The sequence below is a fragment of the Ranitomeya variabilis genome, chromosome 6 (assembly GCF_051348905.1).
Source record: "Ranitomeya variabilis isolate aRanVar5 chromosome 6, aRanVar5.hap1, whole genome shotgun sequence".
NCBI lineage: Eukaryota > Metazoa > Chordata > Amphibia > Anura > Dendrobatidae > Ranitomeya > Ranitomeya variabilis.
The window spans coordinates 4020200-4033364 of NC_135237.1; the positions used below are offsets into that span (position 1 = coordinate 4020200).

General features: G+C 54.3%; 1 protein-coding gene across 2 annotated transcripts in view; it reads left to right on the top strand.

Annotated features, from left to right (window-relative positions):
• Positions 1-7457: 7457 nt before the first annotated feature.
• LOC143781259 (uncharacterized) overlaps positions 7458-13165 on the top strand; it is a 91576-nt gene continuing 85868 nt past the window's right edge. Inside the window, exon 1 of one of the 2 annotated variants that reach the window (XM_077267756.1) lies at positions 7458-7578. In XM_077267756.1, coding sequence (XP_077123871.1) covers positions 7561-7578 — 18 coding nt within the window. In that variant the 5' untranslated portion in view covers positions 7458-7560. The remainder of the gene's footprint in view (positions 7579-13165) is intronic. The other variant, XM_077267755.1, reaches the window with a different exon arrangement.

The window sequence follows — 13165 nt, forward strand, 5'->3', positions numbered from 1 at the left end:
TAGCGCACACCACGGGGGCGGTAAGTCTTACCTGTATAATACAAGGGCACGGTATAGCGCACACCACGGGGGCGGTAAGTCTTACCTATATAATACAAGGGCACAGTATAGCGCACACCACGGGGCGATAAGTCTTACCTGTATAATACAAGGGCACAGTATAGCGCACACCACGGGGCAGTAAGTCTTACCTGTATAATACAAGGGCACAGTATAGCGCACACCACGGGGGCAGTAAGTCTTACCTGTATAATACAAGGGCACAGTATAGCGCACACCACGGGGGCAGTAAGTCTTACCTGTATAATACAAGGGCACAGTATAGCGCACACCACGGGGGCAGTAAGTCTTACCTGTATAATACAAGGGCACAGTATAGCGCACACCACGGGGCGATAAGTCTTACCTGTATAATACAAGGGCACAGTATAGCGCACACCACGGGGGCAGTAAGTCTTACCTATATAATACAAGGGCACAGTATAGTGCACACCACGGGGGCGGTAAGTCTTATCTACATAATACAAGGGCACAGTATAGCGCACACCACGGGGGCGGTAAGTCTTACCTGTATAATACAAGGGCACAGTATAGCGCACACCACGGGGCGATAAGTCTTACCTATATAATACAAGGGCACAGTATAGCGCACACCACGGGGCAGTAAGTCTTACCTGTATAATACAAGGGCACAGTATAGCGCACACCACGGGGGCAGTAAGTCTTACCTGTATAATACAAGGGCACAGTATAGCGCACACCACGGGGGCAGTAAGTCTTACCTGTATAATACAAGGGCACAGTATAGCGCACACCACGGGGGCAGTAAGTCTTACCTGTATAATACAAGGGCACAGTATAGCGCACACCACGGGGGCAGTAAGTCTTACCTGTATAATACAAGGGCACAGTATAGCGCACACCACGGGGCAGTAAGTCTTACCTGTATAATACAAGGGCACAGTATAGCGCACACCACGGGGCAGTAAGTCTTACCTGTATAATACAAGGGCACAGTATAGCGCACACCACGGGGGCAGTAAGTCTTACCTGTATAATACAAGGGCACAGTATAGCGCACACCACGGGGCGATAAGTCTTACCTGTATAATACAAGGGCACAGTATAGCGCACACCACGGGGGCAGTAAGTCTTACCTGTATAATACAAGGGCACAGTATAGCGCACACCACGGGGGCAGTAAGTCTTACCTGTATAATACAAGGGCACAGTATAGCGCACACCACGGGGGCAGTAAGTCTTACCTGTATAATACAAGGGCACAGTATAGCGCACACCACGGGGCGGTAAGTCTTACCTACATAATACAAGGGCACAGTATAGCGCACACCACGGGGCGGTAAGTCTTATCTACATAATACAAGGGCACAGTATAGCGCACACCACGGGGCGGTAAGTCTTACCTGTATAACACAAGGGCACGGTATAGCGCACACCACGGGGCGGTAAGTCTTATCTACATAATACAAGGGCACAGTATAGCGCACACCACGGGGCGGTAAGTCTTACCTGTATAATACAAGCCTAAAGATAAGGTAAAGAACCGCATGTGCTCTGTGACCGGATAACATGCAGGGCGCTATGAGGCCGGTCACCGTCGTAGGTCCTGGGCTACAGTCCGGGAGATGCTCACCTCTCCAGCTGACCTGCTGCTCAACAGCCGCTCCTAGCTTGTGTCTTTACTACAGGTAGTATTTTATAAAGTCATGAGGCCGGGGCACAACCTCATCACATACAGTCACTTCCAGGCTACAGCGAGGAGCGAGAGAAGCAGGAATTACTTCAAGGCAGGGAGCAGGGGGCAGCCTGAGAGGGCCGTGATCAGGAGAGTTTCCAGAAGGCAGGGAGCAGAGGGGGCGGGGAGCAGAGGGGGCGGGGAGCAGAGGGGGCGGGGAGCAGAGGGGGCGGGGAGCAGAGGGGGCGGGGAGCAGTGGGGGGCAGGGAGCAGTGCGGTGGCTTGAGAGGGCCGTGATCAGGAGAGTTTCCAGAAGGCAGGGAGCAGGGGGCAGGGAGCAGAGGGGGTGGGGAGCAGGGGGGGCGGGGAGCAGGGGGGGCGGCCTGAAAGGGCCACGATTAGGAGACTTTCCAGAAGGCAGGGAGCAGTGGGGGGCAGGGAGCAGTGCAGTGGCTTGAGAGGGCTGTGATCAGGAGACTTTCCAGAAGGCAGTGTGCAGTGGGGGGCAGGGAGCAGCGGGGGGGCGGGGGGCAGTGTGCAGCGGGGGGCAGTGTGCAGCGGGGGGCAGTGCGGCGGCCTGACTAGGAGACTGTTGTATGAGAAGCACGTCTTGTTAGCTACTTATTTAGTATGTGAGATGAGGAGGGTCGCAGTGTGAGGAATCACCTGTTGTCAGTGAAGAACCAGAACTTCCGCCAAGTGATTTTTGAACTTCTGTGATTTTTACGTACAAAACTTTTGCAGTGGACGCTACAACGATTTTGGATTGATCAGCGTGGGATCCTTCATTCCCTGGACTTTCAGATGCCCAATTTGTCCAAAAATTAAAGGGCAGCCGAAGTAATATATTGGATTCCCCACAATAGCCGTGTGCGCCCCTCTGTGAGTGTGCAGGTTACATAAATGATAGATCTGAATGGTCTTCTGATAGAGGTCAGGGTTTACGCAGTAATGTTTCTTGGTATTCTATCTGTCCAATATGTGATTTTGATAAGGTTAATAAAGGAAAGTTTCCTCACACAGGACCCCACATGAAGGACCACCCACGAAGGACCCCCACACGAAGGACCCCACACGAAGGACCCCCACACGAAGGACCCCCACACGAAGGACCCCACACACGAAGGACCACACACACGAAGGACCCCACACGAAGGACCCCACACGAAGGACCCCACACGAAGGACCACACACGAAGGACCACACACGAAGGACCCCACACGAAGGACCACACACGAAGGACCCCACACGAAGGACCCCACACGAAGGACCCCACACGAAGGACCCCACACGAAGGACCCCACACGAAGGACCACACACGAAGGACCACACACGAAGGACCACACACGAAGGACCACACACGAAGGACCACACACGAAGGACCCCACACGAAGGACCCCACACGAAGGACCCCACACGAAGGACCCCACACGAAGGACCCCACACGAAGGACCCCACACGAAGGACCCCACACGAAGGACCCCACACGAAGGACCACACACGAAGGACCACACACGAAGGACCACACACGAAGGACCACACACGAAGGACCACACACGAAGGACCACACACGAAGGACCCCACACGAAGGACCCCACACGAAGGACCCCACACGAAGGACCCCACACGAAGGACCCCACACGAAGGACCCCACACGAAGGACCACACACGAAGGACCACACACGAAGGACCACACACGAAGGACCACACACGAAGGACCACACACGAAGGACCACACACGAAGGACCACACACGAAGGACCACACACGAAGGACCACACACGAAGGACCACACACGAAGGACCACACACGAAGGACCACACACGAAGGACCACACACGAAGGACCACACACGAAGGACCACACACACGAAGGACCCCCCATGAAGGACCCCCCATGAAGGACCCGAGCAGCCGCGGGACGTGAGGAGGGGACAGAGGAAGCTCAGAGCTCGTACATCACCTGTGTGACATCGGAGGGCGCTGGGGCAGCGCTATTCTGGCAGAACAAAGATGGTGGAGAGATGACAAATGGTGAATCGGCAACCACACAAGTCACCACTGTGGAGGGGACGGCGAGAGATGAAGGAAACCCACAACACCTAGAAGAACACAGAGACATCCTGGACAAAACCCCACGGCCGCCCCTCCCAATACTCATCCCGCGATCTAACGCCCATCCACAAACATGTACCAACTGACCACGAGGGGATCACTGCACATTCTGACCGGACTGTATGAAGCCCACGGCCACAGCACAGGGGGTCCCCGGCCTTAAAGGGGATGTGCTGTGGACAAACCTTGGTTACAGGGCGAGCGGCAGGGCACTTCCTTCTCAGGGCAGACCCCGAGCACGCAGTCCCATGCAACCACTTCCCCAGGCAGACCCCGAGCACGCAGACCCCGAGCACACAGCCCCATGCAAGCACCATCACCCCCTTCTCCCCAGGCAGACCCCGAGCACGCAGCCCCATGCAAGCACCATCACCCCCTTCTCCCCAGGCAGACCCCGAGCAGGCAGACCCCGAGCACGCAGCCCCATGGAAGCACCATCACCCCCTTCTCCCCAGGCAGACCCCGAGCACGCAGCCCCATGGAAGCACCATCACCCCCTTCTCCCCAGGCAGACCCCGAGCACGCAGTCCCATGCAACCACTTCCCCAGGCAGACCCCGAGCACGCAGACCCCGAGCACACAGCCCCATGCAAGCACCATCACCCCCTTCTCCCCAGGCAGACCCCGAGCACGCAGCCCCATGGAAGCACCATCACCCCCTTCTCCCCAGGCAGACCCCGAGCACGCAGCCCCATGGAAGCACCATCACCCCCTTCTCCCCAGGCAGATCCCCCTCTCCAGCATGCAGCCCCATGCAAGCACCATCACCCCCTTCTCCCCAGGCAGACCCCGAGCATGCAGCCCCATGCAAGCACCATCACCCCCTTCTCCCCAGGCAGATCCCCCCCTCCAGCATGCAGTCCCATGGAAGCACCATCACCCCCTTCTCCCCAGGCAGATCCCCCTCTCCAGCATGCAGCCCCATGCAAGCACCATCACCCCCTTCTCCCCAGGCAGACCCCCGAGCATGCAGCCCCATGGAAGCACCATCACCCCCTTCTCCCCAGGCAGATCCCCCCCTCCAGCATGCAGTCCCATGGAAGCACCATCACCCCCTTCTCCCCAGGCAGATCCCCCCCTCCAGCATGCAGTCCCATGGAAGCACCATCACCCCCTTCTCCCCAGGCAGATCCCCCCCTCCAGCATGCAGCCCCATGCAAGCACCATCACCCCCTTCTCCCCAGGCAGATCCCCCTCCAGCATGCAGTCCCATGGAAGCACCATCACCCCCTTCTCCCCAGGCAGACCCCCGAGCATGCAGTCCCATGGAAGCACCATCACCCCCTTCTCCCCAGGCAGATCCCCCGAGCATGCAGTCCCATGGAAGCACCATCACCCCCTTCTCCCCAGGCAGATCCCCCTCCAGCATGCAGTCCCATGGAAGCACCATCACCCCCTTCTCCCCAGGCAGATCCCCCGAGCATGCAGTCCCATGGAAGCACCATCACCCCCTTCTCCCCAGGCAGATCCCCCGAGCATGCAGCCCCATGGAAGCACCATCACCCCCTTCTCCCCAGGCAGATCCCCCCCTCCAGCATGCAGTCCCATGGAAGCACCATCACCCCCTTCTCCCCAGGCAGATCCCCCCCTCCAGCATGCAGTCCCATGGAAGCACCATCACCCCCTTCTCCCCAGGCAGATCCCCCTCTCCAGCATGCAGCCCCATGCAAGCACCATCACCCCCTTCTCCCCAGGCAGATCCCCCGAGCATGCAGCCCCATGGAAGCACCATCACCCCCTTCTCCCCAGGCAGATCCCCCTCCAGCATGCAGTCCCATGGAAGCACCATCACCCCCTTCTCCCCAGGCAGACCCCCGAGCATGCAGTCCCATGGAAGCACCATCACCCCCTTCTCCCCAGGCAGATCCCCCTCCAGCATGCAGTCCCATGGAAGCACCATCACCCCCTTCTCCCCAGGCAGATCCCCCCCTCCAGCATGCAGTCCCATGGAAGCACCATCACCCCCTTCTCCCCAGGCAGATCCCCCCCTCCAGCATGCAGTCCCATGGAAGCACCATCACCCCCTTCTCCCCAGGCAGATCCCCCCCCCTCCAGCATGCAGCCCCATGCAAGCACCATCACCCCCTTCTCCCCAGGCAGATCCCCCTCTCCAGCATGCAGTCCCATGGAAGCACCATCACCCCCTTCTCCCCAGGCAGATCCCCCGAGCATGCAGTCCCATGGAAGCACCATCACCCCCTTCTCCCCAGGCAGATCCCCCTCTCCAGCATGCAGCCCCATGCAAGCACCATCACCCCCTTCTCCCCAGGCAGACCCCAAGCATGCAGCCCCATGCAAGCACCATCACCCCCTTCTCCCCAGGCAGATCCCCCTCTCCAGCATGCAGCCCCATGCAAGCACCATCACCCCCTTCTCCCCAGGCAGATCCCCCCCTCCAGCATGCAGTCCCATGGAAGCACCATCACCCCCTTCTCCCCAGGCAGATCCCCCTCCAGCATGCAGTCCCATGGAAGCACCATCACCCCCTTCTCCCCAGGCAGATCCCCCTCTCCAGCATGCAGTCCCATGGAAGCACCATCACCCCCTTCTCCCCAGGCAGATCCCCCTCCAGCATGCAGTCCCATGGAAGCACCATCACCCCCTTCTCCCCAGGCAGATCCCCCCCCCTCCAGCATGCAGCCCCATGCAAGCACCATCACCCCCTTCTCCCCAGGCAGATCCCCCTCTCCAGCATGCAGTCCCATGGAAGCACCATCACCCCCTTCTCCCCAGGCAGATCCCCCTCCAGCATGCAGTCCCATGGAAGCACCATCACCCCCTTCTCCCCAGGCAGATCCCCCTCTCCAGCATGCAGCCCCATGCAAGCACCATCACCCCCTTCTCCCCAGGCAGACCCCAAGCATGCAGCCCCATGCAAGCACCATCACCCCCTTCTCCCCAGGCAGATCCCCCTCTCCAGCATGCAGCCCCATGCAAGCACCATCACCCCCTTCTCCCCAGGCAGATCCCCCCCTCCAGCATGCAGTCCCATGGAAGCACCATCACCCCCTTCTCCCCAGGCAGATCCCCCTCCAGCATGCAGTCCCATGGAAGCACCATCACCCCCTTCTCCCCAGGCAGATCCCCCTCTCCAGCATGCAGTCCCATGGAAGCACCATCACCCCCTTCTCCCCAGGCAGATCCCCCTCCAGCATGCAGTCCCATGGAAGCACCATCACCCCCTTCTCCCCAGGCAGATCCCCCTCTCCAGCATGCAGCCCCATGCAAGCACCATCACCCCCTTCTCCCCAGGCAGATCCCCCTCTCCAGCATGCAGTCCCATGGAAGCACCATCACCCCCTTCTCCCCAGGCAGATCCCCCTCTCCAGCATGCAGCCCCATGGAAGCACCATCACCCCCTTCTCCCCAGGCAGATCCCCCTCCAGCATGCAGTCCCATGGAAGCACCATCACCCCCTTCTCCCCAGGCAGACCCCGAGCATGCAGTCCCATGGAAGCACCATCACCCCCTTCTCCCCAGGCAGACCCCCGAGCATGCAGCCCCATGGAAGCACCATCACCCCCTTCTCCCCAGGCAGATCCCCCTCGCCTGACCTGTGACTATGGAGAATACCCCCACATCTCCTGCCCACTCTCCCGCCGCCATGTCCTCCACAGCTTCCTCCTGTCTGCTCCGCGCTATGGAGGAGGAGGAGGCTCCGCCCCTTCCGGTCACCTGGCCATGACGTCACAGAGGTCCTTTAGCCGACTTGGATGTCGCCTCTACCCTGACTGACGCCTCCAGGGGGCAGAATGGAGGCAGCGGGGCAGGTGAGGTACCGGAGGGGCAGCGCCGGGTGTATGGGGGTCGGGACAGAGCGCTATAGCGAGCGGACCTCACTGACAAGCTTCTCCTACGTGTTATTAAAGGAGACTACACATAAATGTCTACAGTGACGTCACCAGACTTCAGAGACCCCCCATATATAGAGAGCAGAGACCCCCCATATATAGAGAGCAGAGACCCCCCATATATAGAGAGCAGAGACCCCCATATATAGAGAGCAGAGACCCCCCATATATATAGAGAGCAGAGACCCCCCCATATATAGAGAGCAGAGACCCCCCATATATAGAGAGAGCAGAGACCCCCCATATATAGAGAGAGCAGAGACCCCCCCATATATAGAGAGCAGAGACCCCCCCATATATAGAGAGCAGAGACCCCCCATATATAGAGAGCAGAGACCCCCCATATATATAGAGAGCAGAGACCCCCCCATATATAGAGAGCAGAGACCCCCCATATATAGAGAGAGCAGAGACCCCCCATATATAGAGAGCAGAGACCCCCATATATAGAGAGCAGAGACCCCCCCATATATAGAGAGCAGAGACCCCCCATATATATAGAGAGCAGAGACCCCCCCATATATAGAGAGCAGAGACCCCCCATATATAGAGAGAGCAGAGACCCCCCATATATATAGAGAGCAGAGACCCCCCCATATATATAGAGAGCAGAGACCCCCCCATATATAGAGAGCAGAGACCCCCCATATATAGAGAGCAGAGACCCCCCCATATATAGAGAGCAGAGACCCCCCCATATATATAGAGAGCAGAGACCCCCCATATATATAGAGAGCAGAGACCCCCCCATATATAGAGAGCAGAGACCCCCCATATATATAGAGAGCAGAGACCCCCCCATATATAGAGAGCAGAGACCCCCCATATATAGAGAGAGCAGAGACCCCCATATATAGAGAGCAGAGACCCCCCATATATAGAGAGCAGAGACCCCCCCATATATAGAGAGCAGAGACCCCCCATATATAGAGAGCAGAGACCCCCCATATATATAGAGTGCAGAGACCCCATATATAGAGAGAGAGCAGAGACCCCCCATATATAGAGAGCAGAGACCCCCCATATATAGAGAGCAGAGACCCCCCCATATATAGAGAGCAGAGACCCCCCCATATATAGAGAGCAGAGACCCCCCATATATATAGAGAGTGCAGAGACCCCATATATATAGAGAGAGAGAGCAGAGACCCCCCATATATAGAGAGCAGAGACCCCCCATATATATATATATATAGAGAGAGCAGAGACCCCCCATATATAGAGAGCAGAGACCCCCCCATATATAGAGAGCAGAGACCCCCCATATATAGAGTGCAGAGACCCCATATATATATATAGAGAGAGAGCAGAGACCCCCCATATATAGAGAGCAGAGACCCCCAATATATAGAGAGTGCAGAGACCCCATATATATAGAGAGAGCAGAGACCCCATATATATAGAGAGAGCAGAGACCCCCCATATAGAGAGTGCAGAGACCCCATATATAGAGAGCAGAGACCCCCCATATATAGAGAGCAGAGACCCCCCATATATATAGAGAGCAGAGACCCCCCATATATAGAGTGCAGAGACCCCATATATATAGAGAGAGCAGAGACCCCATATATATAGAGAGAGCAGAGACCCCCCATATAGAGAGTGCAGAGACCCCATATATAGAGAGAGTGCAGAGACCCCATATATAAAGAGAGAGCAGAGACCCCCCATATATAGAGAGCAGAGACCCCCCATATATAGAGTGCAGAGACCCCATATATATATAGAGAGAGCAGAGACCCCCCATATATAGAGTGCAGAGACCCCATATATATAGAGAGTGCAGAGACCCCATATATATAGAGAGCAGAGACCCCCCATATATAGAGAGCAGAGACCCCCCATATATATAGAGTGCAGAGACCCCATATATATAGAGAGTGCAGAGACCCCATATATATAGAGAGTGCAGAGACCCCCCATATATAGAGAGCAGAGACCCCATATATATAGAGAGTGCAGAGACCCCATATATATAGAGAGTGCAGAGACCCCCCATATATAGAGAGCAGAGACCCCCAATATATAGAGAGTGCAGAGACCCCCCATATATAGAGAGCAGAGACCCCCAATATATAGAGAGTGCAGAGACCCCATATATATAGAGAGTGCAGAGACCCCCCATATATAGAGAGCAGAGACCCCCAATATATAGAGAGAGCAGAGACCCCCCATATATAGAGAGCAGAGACCCCCAATATATAGAGAGTGCAGAGACCCCATATATATAGAGAGAGCAGAGACTCCCATATATACAGCCATGGCCAAAAGTATTCACACCCCTGCAATTCTGTCAGATAATACTCAGTTTCTTCCTGACAATGATTGCAAACACAAATTCTTTGTTGTTATTATCATCATTTAATTTGTCTTAAATGAGAAAACACAAAAGAGAATGAAGCAAAAAGCAAAACATTGATCATTTCACACAAAACTCCAAAAATGGGCCAGACAAAAGTATTGACACCCTCAGCCTAATACGTGGTTGCACAACCTTTAGCCAAAATAACTGCGACCAACCGCTTCCGGTAACCATCAATGAGTTTCTTACAATGCTCTGCTGGAATTTTAGACCATTCTTCTTTGGCAAACTGCTCCAGGTCCCTGATATTTGAAGGGTGCCTTCTCCAAACTGCCATTGTTAGATCTCTCCACAGGTGTTCTATGGGATTCAGGTCTGGACTCATTGCTGGCCACCTTAGAAGTCTCCAGTGCTTTCTCTCAAACCTTTTTCTAGTGCTTTTTGAAGTGTGTTTTGGGTCATTGTCCTGCTGGAAGACCCATGACCTCTGAGGGAGACCCAGCTTTCTCACACTGGGCCCTACACTATGCTGCAAAATTTGTTGGTAGTCTTCAGACTTCATAATGCCATGCACACGGTCAAGCAGTACAGTGCCAGAGACAGCAAAGCAACCCCAAAACATCAGGGAACCTCCGCCATGTTTGACTGTAGGGACCATGTTCTTTTCTTTGAATGCCTCTTTTTTTTCTCCTGTAAACTCTATGTTGATGCCTTTGCCCAAAAAGCTCTACTTTTGTCTCATCTGACCAGAGAACATTCTTCCAAAACGTTTTAGGCTTTTTCAGTTAAGTTTTGGCAAACTCCAGCCTGGCTTTTTTATGTCTCGGGGTAAGAAGTGGGGTCTTCCTGGGTCTCCTACCATACAGTCCCTTTTCATTCAGACACCGACGGATAGTACGGGTTGACACTGTTGTACCCTCGGACTGCAGGGCAGCTTGAACTTGTTTGGATGTTAGTCGAGGTTCTTTATCCAACATCCGCACAATCTTGCGTTGAAATCTCTTGTCAATTTTTCTTTTCTGTCCACATCTAGGGAGGTTAGCCACAGTGCCATGGGCTTTAAACTTCTTGATGACACTGCGCACGGTAGACACCGGAACATTCAGGTCTTTGGAGATGGACTTGTAGCCTTGAGATTGCTCATGCTTCCTCACAATTTGGTTTCTCAAGTCCTCAGACAGTTCTTTGGTCTTCTTTCTTTTCTCCATGCTCAATGTGGTGCACACAAGGACACAGGACAGAGGTTGAGTCAACTTTAATCCATGTCAACTGGCTGCAAGTGTGATTTAGTTATTGCCAACACCTGTTAGGCTGCGTGTCCACGGTCAGGATGGCCGGCGGTATCGCCGGAGCGGCGAAGCCCCGCGCCCTTTCTGGGACGCGATGATGCCGGATGTGTACAGTACACATCCGGGATCATCGCACCCCTCGCCATAGGGCCCTGTGATATTACCTGCGGCGAAGCAGTGTCGCCGCAGGTAGCACGGACATGCTGCGATCTGAAAAGACGCGCAGCATGTCCGGAGTCGCAGGCCCGCCGCGTGCGGGTTTCCACGCATAGTGGACACGGGATTTCAAAAAATCCCCTCCACTATGCTGGAACATCTGGACGCTGCGTTTACTTACCGTGGACACTCACCCTTAGGTGCCACAGGGAAGTTACAGGGGCTGTTAATTACACTAATTAGAGAAGCATCACAGGATTTTTCGAACAGTGCCAATACTTTTGTCCACCCCCTTTTTATGTTTGGTGTGGAATTATATCCAATTTGGCTTTAGGACAATTCTTTTTGTGTTTTTTCATTTATGACCAATGAAGATAATAATAACAAAGAATTTGTGTTTGCAATCATTTTCAGGAAGAAACTGAGTATTATCTGACAGAATTGCAGGGGTGTCAATACTTTCGGCCATGACTGTAGAGAGCAGAGACCTCCATATATAGAGAGCAGAGACCCCCCATATAGAGAGCAGAGACCCCCCATATATAGAGAGCAGAGACCCCCCCATATATAGAGAGCAGAGACCCCCCATATATAGAGAGCAGAGACCCCCCCATATATAGAGAGCAGAGAACCCCCATATATAGAGAGAGCAGAAACCCCCCATATATATAGAGAGCAGAGACCCCCAGATATAGAGAGCAGAGACCCCACCATAGAGAGACAGCAGAGACCCCCATATATAGAGAGCAGAGACCCCCCATATATACAGAAAGCAGAGAACCCCCATATATAGAGAGCAGAGACCCCCCATATATATAGAGAGAGAGCAGAGACCCCCATATATAGAGAGCAGAGACCCCACCATATATAGAGAGCAGAGACCCCATATATACAGAAAGCAGAGAACCCCCATATATAGAGAGCAGAGACCCCCCATATATAGAGACAGCAGAGACCCCCATATATAGAGAGCAGAGACCCCACCATATATAGAGAGCAGAGACCCCCATATATAGAGAGCAGAGACCCCCCCATATATAGAGAGCAGAGACCCCACCATATATAGAGAGCAGAGACCCCCCATATATAGAGAGCAGAGACCCCACCATATATAGAGAGCAGAGACCCCACCATATATAGAGAGCAGAGACCCCACCATATATAGAGAGCAGAGACCCCCATATATAGAGCACAGACCCCCATATATAGAGAGCAGAGACCCCATATATATAGAGCACAGACCCCCCATATAGAGAGCAGAGACCCCCCATATATAGAGCAGAGACCCCCATATATAGAGAGAGCAGAGACCCCAAAAGTGTGTCCAACCTTTTGCTCTGTACTGTATATGGGGGGGGGGTCTCTGCTCTTTCTATATATGGGGGGTCTCTGCTCTCTCTATATATGGGGGGTCTCTGCTCTCTATATGGGGTCTCTGCTCTCTATATATGGGGGGTCTCTGCTCTCTATATATGTGGGGTCTCTGCTCTATATATATTGGGGGTCTCTGCTCTCTTTATATGGGGGGTCTCTGCTCTCTCAATATGGGGGTCTCTGCTTTTTCTATATATGTGGCCTCTGCTCTCTATATAAGGGGGTCTCTGCTCGCTATATAAGGGGGGTCTCTGCTCTCTATATATGGGGGTCTCTGCTCTCTATATATGGGGGTCTCTGCTCTCTATATATATTGGGGGTCTCTGCTCTCTATATATGGGGGTCTCTGCTCTCTCTATATATTGGGGGTCTCTGCTCTCTATAT